Source organism: Oncorhynchus mykiss, chromosome 1 (assembly GCF_057628025.1).
Source record: "Oncorhynchus mykiss isolate SJ-2025 chromosome 1, ASM5762802v1, whole genome shotgun sequence".
NCBI lineage: Eukaryota > Metazoa > Chordata > Actinopteri > Salmoniformes > Salmonidae > Oncorhynchus > Oncorhynchus mykiss.
In genome coordinates, this window is record NC_143022.1 from 38058366 (window position 1) to 38071886 (window position 13521).

General features: G+C 43.8%; 1 protein-coding gene and 1 long non-coding RNA gene across 11 annotated transcripts in view; one reads left to right on the forward strand and one right to left on the reverse strand.

The window, feature by feature from the left end:
* The window catches only part of rassf7a (Ras association domain family member 7a), a 71801-nt gene extending 64041 nt beyond the window's left edge, over positions 1-7760 (forward strand). For all 10 annotated transcript variants that reach the window (XM_036976953.2, XM_036976946.2, XM_036976902.2 and 7 more), the window contains 4 exons: positions 411-1384; positions 5049-5214; positions 5305-5412; positions 7108-7760. In XM_036976953.2, the coding sequence (XP_036832848.2) occupies positions 411-1384; positions 5049-5214; positions 5305-5412; positions 7108-7139 (1280 nt within the window). In that variant the 3' untranslated portion in view covers positions 7140-7760. The remainder of the gene's footprint in view (positions 1-410; positions 1385-5048; positions 5215-5304; positions 5413-7107) is intronic.
* A 4018-nt stretch (positions 7761-11778) lies between these two features.
* On the reverse strand, positions 11779-13097 carry LOC149985487 (uncharacterized). The gene is made up of 2 exons (XR_016494862.1): positions 12866-13097; positions 11779-12291 (listed from the first exon to the last, which is right to left on the reverse strand). It is a non-coding gene; the product is annotated as an uncharacterized LOC149985487 (long non-coding RNA).
* Positions 13098-13521: the final 424 nt, after the last annotated feature.

Below are 13521 nucleotides of genomic sequence, written 5' to 3' on the forward strand. Positions count from 1 at the left end.
CAGTTTCCTTTCCTCTGTGCGTGAGCGGCTGCCAGGTCATTAGGGAGAGCTTGTCCTCATTTCAGAGTCCTCATGGAGATTTCAGTTTGTTTGAACATGTTTATATGTTGTATAAGACTTATACAACAGTCTTCTACTCATATTTTTCATTGCTAAGAGAAGTGAGTGAGAGAGAGTTGAGTGAAGGACTGCAGACCTAGAGTTTAGAGTCTTGTATAGCCATTAGCCATAGCCCAGAGCTAGAGAGAGGGCAACTAGCAGTTAACTGTATATATTATGGAACTTTGGGTGTCAACATGATGCCCACTTACTGTGTATTTGTGTGGTGATGTCTGGTATGTGTGGTGATTTGTGGCTCTCTGTCTCTCCCTCTCTCTCCCGATCTCTTTCCCGCTCTCTTCCTGCCACAGGTCAGACAGGTCGCTATGTGCTAATCCAGAGACTGAGGGACTCAGAGAGGCAACTGTTAGCCAATGAGAAGCCCCTGGAGTCCCTGGCCAAGCTGGGCCAGCACAGCAACGATGTCCAGTTCTTCCTGCGCCGCACCGGCCCCAGTAGCAGTGATGGACCAGGGTCTGGTTCTGGTACCAGCCAGGACCGGGTCACCCCTCTTCCCCTGTCCAAACACCCCGACCCAGAGCCCATCAAACACAACCAGCCCAAGAAGTCCCTCACCTTCAACCTGGGACCCTCCACCTCCCCCAGAACCAAAGCCAAGCAGCTCATCAGAAAGTCTCCCCGCGACTCCCCCGAACAGAGGACCTCACCCAGCCCCATCCCTCCCCACCATGCTCCCTCACACTCCCCTTCTCCCTCCCCCCACTCTCCCTCTCCCTCCCCTCCAGTGGGCCCGTCCAAAGAGGAGGTTTTCCGGCAGGTTCTACAGCAGCAGGAGAGGCTGAGGGCCATTGAGGCCCAGCTGGAAACCATGGAGAGAGACTCTCGGTCCTGGAACAGGGCCTCCCCGGCCCCCTCCCCTGTCCCAGAGGCTCGTCTCCCGGAGGAGATGGAAGCTCTGGAGCAGGCAGCCAGGAGGAACCAGGCCGAGTTGGCCCACGAGACGTTCTGGGAGGAAGAGCTGCAGGCAGAGGTGGAGAGAGAGAGGGGGATGAGGAGGAGGCTGGGGGAGCTCCATTCCAAGATGGACGACTGCGGCAGGCGACTCCACGACTTCTCATCTCGCTCCGCCCAGCTTGAGCAGCAGATCCAACGGGAGAGCCTAGGGGGCGCCGCCCAGCCTGGGAGGGCCAATCAGGCAGGGGGTGAGGAGTCCCTAGGGGCGATGAGGGCGGAGCTACAGAGCCAGGGGAGGCACAGCGAGGAGCTGGAGGGGGCGTTATCAGAGACGGACAAGGCTCTGGGGAAGGCCGAAACACTGCTGCAGGTAAGGAGAGAGGGCAGGTCCCTAGAGAGAGGTGTGTAGCTTGCTCTCTCCTTCACCCACACACCTACCTAGTACCCACAAGAAGCTCAATGGGTGTAGCTCAGTGGTACCCAAATGGGGGGTCAATGGTGTGGGACAAACTGATTCAAGCCTGGGAAACCAAGTGAGCCAATCAATGACATCAATCAATTAATGGTGGGCTGCAGTGATCTTTTACGTTGTGATCTGGTAGATCACAAGAACATTTGAAAAACTTTATCAAAAATGTTTGGGAACCACTGGTGTAGGAACCCTCGCTCCCCCTCTTGCCAGCACACTGCAGCAAACACACACGTATACACTTATCAGTGCAATGACACTCAACAACAAGTAAATATGATCTCTGACTCCAATGGTGATGGGGAAATCTACAGTATATTTATTGGGAAAAAAACTTTCTCAAAATTAATCAATGTTTTGTACTTAAATCCAACTTGTATCTAATTGGAAGAATGTTTGCTATGAATTGTAATGTGACCCCTGTTGGGTGTCTGACTGAACTTGCTTGACTGGTATGATTGGCTGTGGCAGCCTAGTTCTCATCTGGACCGATTGGATATACTCTCCCATATACGAATCTGTACTCTCATTCGTATGACATTGACAGTGCCTCTAATTCCTTATATCCTTGTATCTTAAACGGAGAAAATGATCAAAACAGAATAAAGATCATTATTCAATTATAGTGGTGTAAAGCACTTAAGTAAAAATAGTTTAAAGTTGTTTTTGGGGGTATCTGTACTTTACTTGACTATTTATATTTTTGAAAACTTTTACTTTTACTTCACTACATCCCTAAAGAAAATAATGTACTTTTTACTCCATACATTTTCTCATTACATTTTGAATGCTTAGCAGGACAGAACATGGTCCAATTCACACACTTATCCAGAGAACATCCCTGGTCATCCCTACTGCCTCTGATCTTGCAGACTCATCAAACACAAATGCTTCATTTGTAAATTATGTCTGAGTGTTGGAGTGTGCTATCTGTAAATTTGGCTATCCGTCAATTTTAAAAACAAGAAAATTGTGCTGTCTGGGTTGCTTAATATAAGGAATTTTCAATTCATACTTTTAAATTGACTTTTGATACTTAAGTATATTTAAAACCAAATGCTTTTAGACTTTTACTCAAGTAGTATCCTACTGGGGAACTTTCCCTTTTATTTGAGTCATTTTCTATTAAGGTATCTTTACTTTTACTCAAGTATGCCGATTGCATTTTCTTGGCTTGACTTGGACACAAGCAGGTCTGGTTGCTTACAGTTGGAGGCGGTAATGTTGTTCAGAGCCGGACTGGTATATCGGTTCACTGATATTGTCGGCCGGTATCGGCCTTTTAATGTTATATCGGTATCGGCTGATAACTCCACAATAACTGATATTCAAATATAGGATGGAAAAAAAAGGGAATTTCATGCTTATCTGAACACTTGTGGACATTCTTATGTGTCATAATTGTCACAAAGTCTGTAGCATAGTTAGTGGACAATTGCTCTTTTGGATGGCAATTATTTTAATTTCCCAGCTGTAAAACAGTGTACCGGCAGATATATCAGTATCGGAAGGTTTTGCCCCCCAAAAAAATCAGAAACGGTGTCGGACCCCAAAAAACAGATTGGTGAGGCTCTAATGTTGTTGTTGTTGTGGTGAGGCTGTGCCTGGTGAATAATGGCCTTACCCAGTTGGAGGGAAACACAAGCCTCATCATAATTCACATGAAACCTGATACTCGAACAGAGCCACTTTGTGGATCAGGGCTACTGTTCAGGTCAGATACATCCAGAATTATACATTCTGTTTCAGTAATAAGACCAGCTTTTGACAAGGTAGAAGAATGGTTTTGGAAGGTTTATCCAAGAAAACAAACAGAAGGCTACACTGATTGTGCAAATAACCCCCCCCCCCTCTCTTATTTTATTATGTAGCTAATGATATTCTAATGTATTTCATGTGGGTTGAGTGCATTTGCTACATCCCACATTAAGAAAGGGCCATAGGCGCTCTTAGACTATTACAACCCATCTGGGGATCCATAAGTAATGGCTGTGCTACATTAGAAGGCCAGTCGATCATCTAAGTGGGAGTGTGACTTGGTCTACATCGTCATGATGACTGACTCATTTAGTCAGTCACAACATTTCTTATCCAGAGCAACTGGGATTAAGTGCCTTGCTTAAGGGCACATCAACAGATTTTTCACCTAGTTGGCTTGGGGATTCGAACCAAGACATTTTCGGTTACTGGCCCAACGCTCTTAACCACTCCGCTACCTGGCCCTATATAAATGGTCCTCCAAGGAGGAAGGACCCACTCTGCTACCTGGCCCTATATAAATGGTCCTCCAAGGAGGAAGGACCCACTTGCTGCCTGGTACACTGCAAACACACCTGCAACCCCAGTACATGTGACTATAAACACTCTGAATCTGAATGGAGATGAGCCGGCAGGTGTCAATTGTTTCCCACAACTAATCCATTCCGGCAGGGTGTAGAGCACATCTCTCTCTATCTCCCCCCTTTCTCTCTCTCCACTGTTCCAAAAGCGACTTTATAGTTGACGTTGGCAAGACAAGTGGCTTCTCTCTTCTTTTTCACCCAGTTCAATTCAAAGTTCAATTCAAATTGATGGGCATCTATACACTTAAACATACTTTGCTGATTGCAACAAGCTTATGAACTGTATGTTCATGAATGTTACACCTTTGCAGGCAGCAGTGGCGAGCTGGAGTTTTATGCAGCTAGTGGCTGTTTGTTAATGATGACAAGCCACCCTGGGGTGGCAGCGTTGAACTAGTAACCGAAAGGTTGCAAGTTCAAATCCCTGAGCTGACAAGGAACAAATCTGTCATTCTGCCCCTGAACAGGCTGTTAACCCACCGTTCCTAGGCTCTCATTGAAAATAAGAATTTGTTCGTAACTGACTTGCCTAGTTAAATAAATCTGACATCTGAGATGAATGCTGTGGCTGTTGCTGCCCTCTGGTGGTGAGAATAGGAGAACAGCATTTGAAAGAACAGCGCCAGTTAGTCTGCCTTTGTTCCTATGATTGCAAATTACATTTCATGTCTCTGCCAGTTTTGTGATTGATTTATATTCCAACTAAGCTTTTCAGAAATACATTATCTGAAATACCTCACTGCTTCTTTAATTATCTGTATCTAAATACAAACATGACTGAAACTGTCCTATGTACATTTCAGAGGACAGTTTCAGCGTGGCGCCGTGGGGCCAGTAAATTAAATGTTGCTGGTTTGAATCCTTGAGCCGGCAAGTTGGAAAAATATGTTGTTCTGCCCTTGAGCAAGGCAGTTAACCCCCAACAGCTGCTCCCTGGGTGCTGTTGATTTAAGGTTGCCCCCTGCACATCTCTGATTCAGAGGGGTTGGGTTAAATGTGGAAGACGCATTTTGTTTGAGTGCATTCAATTGTGTCACTGTCTAGGTATCCTCTTTCCCTTGAGAGAAATGAGGAGAGAGATTTGCTCATTAAAGCCCATTCTCAACTTTTGACCTATACAACACCTATGCCTATAGGATCATTAAGTGTGTCCGTGTAGGGGTTAGGGGTCTATTTGGGATTAGGTGTGACTGTTCTGGCCCCCTCTCTGTGTCCCTCCTTAGGAGAAGCAGGAGGAGTTGGAGGAGCTGAACAAGGAGTTGAGGCAGTGTAACCTGCAGCAGTTCATCCAGCAGGCGGGCGTCCTGCCGACACACACACACTCACGCACAGACCTCAGCGACCAGCTGGAACTAGCTCACCTGCTACAGGAAGGATATAGGAATGGAGGTACGGATCCACACACACACATACAAACACAAACATACACACTCACTCAGATGATTGCTCACCTTAAACCTCTATCTTTCTCTCCACCAGGCCTGAGCTTGCTCCCCTCAGAGTCGCCTCCCCGCCCCACAGCCAAGCAGTTCCTGGGACACCCCCGCAACCTGCAGAACCCGCTGGTGTCCAGCCTCAACCCTGAGGGTGTGTATGTGTGACACTCTACCTGCCACTACCCCGCCCTGTCTCACTCCGCTCTGCCCCCCTGCCTCGGCTTGATTTTTTGGGCCATGCCTGGCGGCCACACCCCTCTTTTCTGTTACTAAGGGTGGAGGTCCCTGCATGGAGCCCCCAACCCACTCCCTGCCCCTGAAGGTTTCCCTTAACGACCTTCTTCTGTCCTCTGACTGCCCCTTTACGCCTCTAATGCTATCTGATTCCCTGATCATTCTGGTTATCTGTTAAATTGGTCCGTCTACAATCATGGTATTCAACTCTGCTTTGCTAACATCTTACTCAGTTGCACATCTCCCCTCCCTCTTCTCTTTCTGTTTCGTCCCAACCGCTCTCTCTTTCCCTTACTTCTGTCTCTCTCTCTCTCGATCACCATTCTCTCTAGCTGTTTCTGTCTGTCTGTCTGTCTGTCTGTCTGTCTGTCTGTCTGTCTGTCTGTCTGTCTGTCTGTCTGTCTGTCTGTCTGTCTGTCTGTCTGTCTGTCTGTCTGTCTGTCTGTCTGTCTGTCTGTCTGTCTGTGTCTATCTGTCTCTCTGTGTGTTGTGCATGTTGTGGACTACCAGTAGCTCTGCCTCCTGCTGCTCCCTCCACTCCAGCTGTGCTGTAACATCCAGACCGGTGGTGCAGCTGTGAGTGCTTCATGATTCCCCACAGTATGTCGCTGTGTCCCCTGCCCCAGTCAGTCCAGCGATGCAGGGTGTCTCTCCACCCTCAGAACAACAGGCTTATTCTCTACGGACAGCTGTGTTTCAACACAACCACACTGTTACACTGTCACCACTCTATTTCTGTATAAAAGAGTGAGCCTAATTTAAATACATTCAAATACACATTTTTGCTGCTTTACAATTGATAAGAGGCTCAACGACTGACCAATCGGGCTGTAGTGTAAAATATATATTTTTGATTATTGTGTCAGAGAGGCCTTTATGTTTCTGTTTGGGAGATTACTTCCACATTGTCTTGTATGTTGGTGACCTTTGACTTCCAAAGAGAGAGAGAGAGAGAGAGCCTGACCTCAGAACTCTGTAAGGTGTATTGCACAGTCCATTCTCTCCCGTGTGAGGTCATGGGCCCTGTATGAATACTTTAAACATGCATCCTTCCTTCCTCCCTTCCGTGACGTAATCTCTGATCCAACTTGATTGGATAGTGTAAAGTAAGCGTCTCCATGATATTTCAGATGAGTGATTACTTCTAAGGACAGAGAATGGAACAATGCATTTCAGAAGTACTGAAACAGGGCCATGGCCCTGTATGTGGGATGTTGGGTTTCCTCCTAACTGGTTGGAATGGGTTTCCACGGTGTGTGTGTGTGTGTGCGCTCTCCCTCCTCCCTCCAGGTTGCTGAGGTATTTGGACTGTTTCTCTGGCTTTATTGGGGAAATAGATGTAGCATGCTTGAGGTAGAAGTTGCCCCTCATCACAGATCTAGGATCAGTTGTCCCTATGACCCAATCCATTAGGTGGCTAAATAACTCAGAATCAGACTCTGAATCAATGGTTAGGGCCAACTTCTACCCACTACCAGGGCATGCTTTACTGTCTCTATCTAGCAAGCTCTCCTTCCGCCTTAAAAAGAAAATTGGTTTAGAGAAAAGTGTTTTCCTAACCAAACCAAATGAATGGAGACATCATCCCCACTTATTTTTGTGTGTCTTGCAGTCGTGACATCCAGAGAATCGTCATGGAGATAAAACAAGGGACAGCAGGGCCAAGGAGTTGTTCGCTGTTCAGTTAAAGGGATAGTTCACCCAAATTATAAAATTACAGGAAACAGTGCCAGGAACACTAATCCAAAGCATGGATTGTTGTCATGCATTGTCTATACTGCTTACAGGGTATGGAAACCAATGTAATTTTGTGATTTGGGTGAACTATCCCTTTAATGTCACCACCACATATTCTATTTAACCCCTGTTTGTCTTTTATAACTACTGTCTGTCATTATTATTATCCAGATTACCACATATGCTACAGTGGATGCTGCTGAGGGGAGGACGGCTCCTAATAATGGCTGTAATGGAGTCAATGGAATGATATCAAACACATGTGGTTGATACCATTCCATTTACTCCGTTCCAGACATTATTATGAGCCGTCCTCCCCTCAGCAGCCTCCACTGACATACATTATACATACTGTATATACTACATAAATATATTTACAGCATTTGGCTACTGTATACCATATGAAGTACGATACATAGTACCTATGTATGAAATGTAAAATAATTTAGGAAACCTTTTACCTAGAGAATTATTACTTTTTCTGTGTATTTAAATATAATAAAAGATGAGGCATTATGTTTTAGATAATCTGGCTGTTGGTGGTGTGTTTTGAATGAATGAAAACGTTCAATCCTCTGAAAGACATCTTTGAAGAATTGAAGAAACCACATCATATTTGCAGATGTACTTGCATATACAGGCCTGGTTTAGTGACACAATAGGATATAGCAAGGATTGGCCGTTGTTGGGAATGTCCAACTCTAAATATTTCACATGCTAGTGCATAAAGCTGACTCAAAACTCAAGTCGCTCTTTCTACGAGGCACATTTGTTTAATGCATTCTACATTTACTGTAGGTATTCCTAGATTAATAATGGCTGCTATAAGGAGCTGTTTTGAATGGTTACTGCAAGTCTTCCAATGCACTGTGAGTGACAGAAAGCACAATATATTAATTACACACAGGTGGCTCACACAGTCTGTCACAAAAATGTCTCTCTTGGTGTGGGAGTGAAGTAGTGCTCACATCCTGGCACCTGCAGCTATGGGGAGGGGGGGGGGGGGTGATTATAATACAGTAGACATAGAGTATGTGTGACCTAGCAATGATTGCTATGGACATGACTATGCTATGTTGACATGTCCACTCACAAAATGGCTGAACATACACATTTAATGAACGCTCATTCTCTATTTAAGTGCTTCCTCATACCATATACTCGCCATTTCCCAGGCTCCAGTCTAGACCTCTCATCTCAACCACAGTGACTTGCTTCGGTAATTGAACATGGAAAATAAAAAGGAACTTACTCACAAAGCAAACATGACACGAGTGCATAACTAGGAACAAGTACAATCTACTTTTAACAGACTATGCAAATGATCAAAAATGCAAATGAAATCTATCCAACCCTTTATGATAAGCAGCCCTGGTCCTGAAAGTGTATTTAGCAGACTAGATGGCATTGAAAGTAAAATGTCTATTCACAGTTTTCTGCTCTGTAATGTAGATTGTTAGAGATTTCACCACTACAGTAAGTGATATCATAAACAGTGATCAAACCCACTTCTCTCTGGACCCACCGTCAGATGACTCAGTCCCACCGTTCTCCCTCTCTCTGTGTTTACCTGTGTAAACACGGTGGCTGTCTGATGGAATGATTGACATGAACCACCACTGTCCTGAAACAAACTCTGCTTAGCTGCTCCACAGCTCTGTAAATATTTGTCCTTGCTACCACTTGTTAGGAATCCCAAGAAAAGCACATAAAAAGATTCCTCATCTCTTTACATACTGTATGTGCACCCATATATTTAGACCTTTTTTCCACCCTTCAGTAGTTGTCTCATGACTTTGTCAATGTCAGGCATTTCTCTACATGCCTGTTGTAACCCTTACCTCTGTGGGTTGGGGGAGTAGCTGAGGCACACACAGTACCAGTCAAAAGTCTGGACACACACTCTTTCCAGGATTTTTCTTTATTTGTGCTATTTTCTACATTGTAGAATAATAGTGAAGACATCAAAACTGAAATAACACATGGAATCATGTAGTAACCAAAAAAGTGTTAAACAAATCAAAATATGTTATATTTGAGATTCTTCAAAGTAGCCACCCTTTGCCTTGATGACAGCTTTGTACACTCTTGGCATTATCTCAACCAGCTTCAGGAGGTAGTCACATGGAATGCATTTCAATTACCAGGTGTGCCTTGTTAAAAGTTAACATGTGGAATGTCTTTCCTTCTTAATACATTTGAGCCAATCAGTTGTGTTGTGACAAGGTGGGGTTGGTATACAGAAGATAACCCTATTTGGTAAAAGACCAAGTCCATATTATGGCAAGAACAGCTGAAATAAGCAAAGAGAAACGACAGTCCATCATTACTTTAAGACATGAAGGTCAGTCAATCAGGAAAATTTCAAGAACTTTGAAAGTTTCTTCAAGTGCAGTTGCAAAAAGCATGATGTAACTGTCTCTCATGAGGACCACCACAGGAAAGGAAGACCCAAAGAAACCTCTGCTGCAGAGGATATGTTCATTAGAGTTACCAGCTTCAGAAATTGCAGCCCAAATAAATGCTTCACAGAGTTCAATTAACAGGCACATCTCAGCATCAATTGTTCAGAGTAGACTGCATGAATTAGGCCTTCATGGTCAAATTGCTGCAAAGAAACCACTACTAAATAACACCAATAATAAGAAGAGACTTGCTTGGGCCAAGAAACACAAGCAATGGACATTAGACCGGTGGAAATCTGTCCTTTGTTCTGACGAGTCCAAATTTGAAATTTTTGAACGGATGATCTCCACATGTGTGGTTCCCACCGTGAAGCATGGAGGAGGAGGTGTGATGTTGTGGGGGTGCTTTGCTGGTGACACTGTCTGTAAAAAATAAATAAATTCAAGGCACACTTAACCAGTAAGTGTGCCACTATTTGACCAAGAAGGAGAGTGATGGAGTGCTGCATCAGATGACCTGGCCTCCACAATCACCTGACCTCAACCCAATTGAGATGGTTTGGGATGAGTTGGACCGCAGAGTGAAGGAAAAGCAGCCAACAAGTGCTCAGCATATGTAGGAACTTCTTCAAGACTGTTGGAAAGTTATTCCAGGTGGAGCTGGTTGAGAGAATGCAAAGTGTGCAAAGCTGTCATCAAGGCAAAGGGTGGCTACTTTGAAGAAACTAAAATATATTATTATTGGTTCAACACTTTTTTGGTTACCACATGATTCCATATGTGTTATTTCATAGTTTTGATGTCTTCACTATTATTCTACAATGTAGAAAATAGTAAAAATAAAGAAAAACCCTTGAATGAGTAGGTGTGTCCAAACTTTTGACTGGTAGTGTATGTTTGTCAGAGCTACTTGAAAGGGCAAAACAGTTTTGATATTAAGATGAATTATGTGGAATTGGATTATGGTGATAAGATCAGGACATGTCTGGCTTGGCTGGGGATAGATAAGCCCCAAATCCCTACAATTCCCATAGTCTAGAGAGACAGGGAGACAGAGAGGGGGGTGAGAGAAGTGGGAAAAGAAAGGAGAGAGAGAGGGACAGTTCTCTGATCTGGTATGACTTCACTAAACCGCACCTGGGAAAGGGAGGCTCACACACACAGACACACACTGAGCTGTTGCAGGGTCACATTGACATGAGTATGCACTGGAAGTGAAACACTAAACGCTAATGTTGTGTGATAGTCTCATGGGAAGATAAGAGAGAGATGTGGGAAAAAAACAAATACCAAAACACAGACTGATTAAAATGGATGTTTTCCTATTAGGGATTATCACACAGGAAGGCCTTCCAGTTCAGGAGCAGTTTAAACACATCCAGTTAGTCTCTAATCTTTGGAAACATCCCCTTTGTGGCCTGTACAGACAGAACAGTCACAAGGGCACTACCACTCTCACACACAACCTCACCCACTCAAAATCTAACCCGGAGGAAAGCAATCTGAAACAGTAGAACATTAACAGATTATGATGTGTTGGCAGGGTGCTAACCTAATGAGGGCATTATGTTTGCTCACAGATACAGTACCACTCATCATGGATCCTCTCTCACCTAATCTGTTTAGGATGTTTCAGCAAGAGGCCGGTGAAACTTTTGCCTTTTAAATATAGAAACGTTATAAAGAATGACCTTAACCAGACAGATCAATATGTATCTAGACAGGACGTGGGTTGGAAATCATGGCATGGCATTGAATGTTGTTATCACTAGAAAGAAAGGGGGCCCTGCCAAAAACAGACTTACTTGTTTAGATCTGAAAGGGTTGGATAGGTATAAGCCCTATGATGGTAGTTCCACTTTTGCCATACTGCTTATACCTATCCAATAATTTCAAATGTACAGTACACGTGTGCCTGGGTCTAAGAGGTAGGGGGCTAGAGGCTGTTTGTAGCCGGTCCTGAATGTTCTAGATATAGCCCTGCTGCCTGCATGACTGCCTGTTGATGGGGTGGTGCTGTGAGCGTTTGCACGTTCACATCATGCTGAGTAAGCCACTGTTAATGAGTCTGACTTACATCACTTACATATCTACAGTATCTACTGGGAGTCATCCAGGATGCAATAAACTCAATACTGAAACAACACACAGGCGTTTAATTGTACAGTAAGAAGGAAATAAATATACTTGAGGCCACATGATTTCAATAGAAAGTTTACTTTTTTTCCCCCCATGGGGACACATTGTCAAGCTAATTGTTTTGGAACTGACTATACATAGTTATATACATTGATACAAGTATCTATGCTAATTAACAAAATACACATAAAAGTCAATTAAGGCAATGCCAAAGAAAAGCTCACCACCAGTAGAGTCCCAGTAGATGGCATGAAAGGTCTACAGGACGGCAGGTCCATAGTAAGCTAATGACAAAGGCCTCTGACTGAGAGTCTGTCCAGAGATTGTGTCCTGAGATATAATACAGTACTCAGAAAGGCCACAAGGAGGGTAGTAAAACCTAATAGGTGTCAGATAGCACTAGATGTACAGCTTGCGGATGGATATACGTTACATGTAGAGAAAGTCTGTCTGGACAGGGCAGTTCCCACGACGGCAGGAGGGGCAGGGAAGTCTCCCTAAAACCAGGTTAGCCGCTGTCACACGCACAGTGGAATTGGGATAGGCGCAATGTACGTTAGTCAGTGGCTTACCTGATTTCAGATTTATAAGATATCCTACTCAATGCTGACATGAGTGGCTGGGGAGGGGGGTAATAACACAATAATAGCATAGTAGTAATAATAATAGCCTTATCATACATCTTATTTGACATCAACATGGCATGCAGATGTAAACTTAATTGTGGCCTTAGGAATTTGGCAAAGCAGTTGCCTACATAGTGTGAATCCAAATGCTGAAAATAACTTTGGGATTTAAAACTATATGGCAATCTCAGTTAGTTTGGCAGGCTATTCTTTGGCATTTTCATCTGAATTCTCGATACATTTCGGTTGTACAATATTTAGCATGGTTCTCTTTTAATCTTATCAGTCAAAATTACAAATATGGTCAACACTAGTGATTAATTCTACAGCACAGGCCTATAACACATCATACACCCTGTGAAACATTGTATCAAGCTATTTCAAAAACATTTGGAAAATATTCTCATTTTGAACAGAATACAAACATTTCACCAGATAAAAATATACAATATAGCCTACTCACCAATCTCCCAAGTTTTATTTTTGAACAGGTCATTTGTAACAGAAAATAACTCCAATAGCTCTGATGAGTGCGACACTTTAATGCATGCAAACACTGTAACTGTTTTCTGAAAAAGAAGGTACAATATTTCATTAAAGTTAAGTGCATTTAAAGAATAGCAGTGTGGCCTAGACAAACGCAGAAGTTCAGTCCACTTGCGCTACCCCAACCATGCCATCTCCCCTGCATCTGCAACCTGAACTGCATATGCAAATCATACAGATACTGGCGTCTCGTAAAGCCAGTGGGCAGTCATATTCCTACTGTACAGGCCGTCCAATAGACAACCATCGAATTACAGCTCCAAGGGGTGTGCTTAACACCACCAATGGGTTTGGTGGATTTCCTGAGTTATAGTTGGGTTGCGGCGCGTTCATTTCTGCACGTCTTACATTAGGAATGAACCATTTCCACGACATACATGTCCTGCAATCGGCAACATTAATCAGAAAGGATTTCACGACTAGATTCCCCCAGTGAAAAAATCGGGCGAACTGTGATGCAACATTGGTCACTTGAGTCAAGGGAGGTGTATTTAACCAGTTTTGAGAAAGAGCGCTCTACCCGTTCTACTACTGAAAGTGGTTGAACTCTGTTCGCTTGTGATCGGTGTTGCC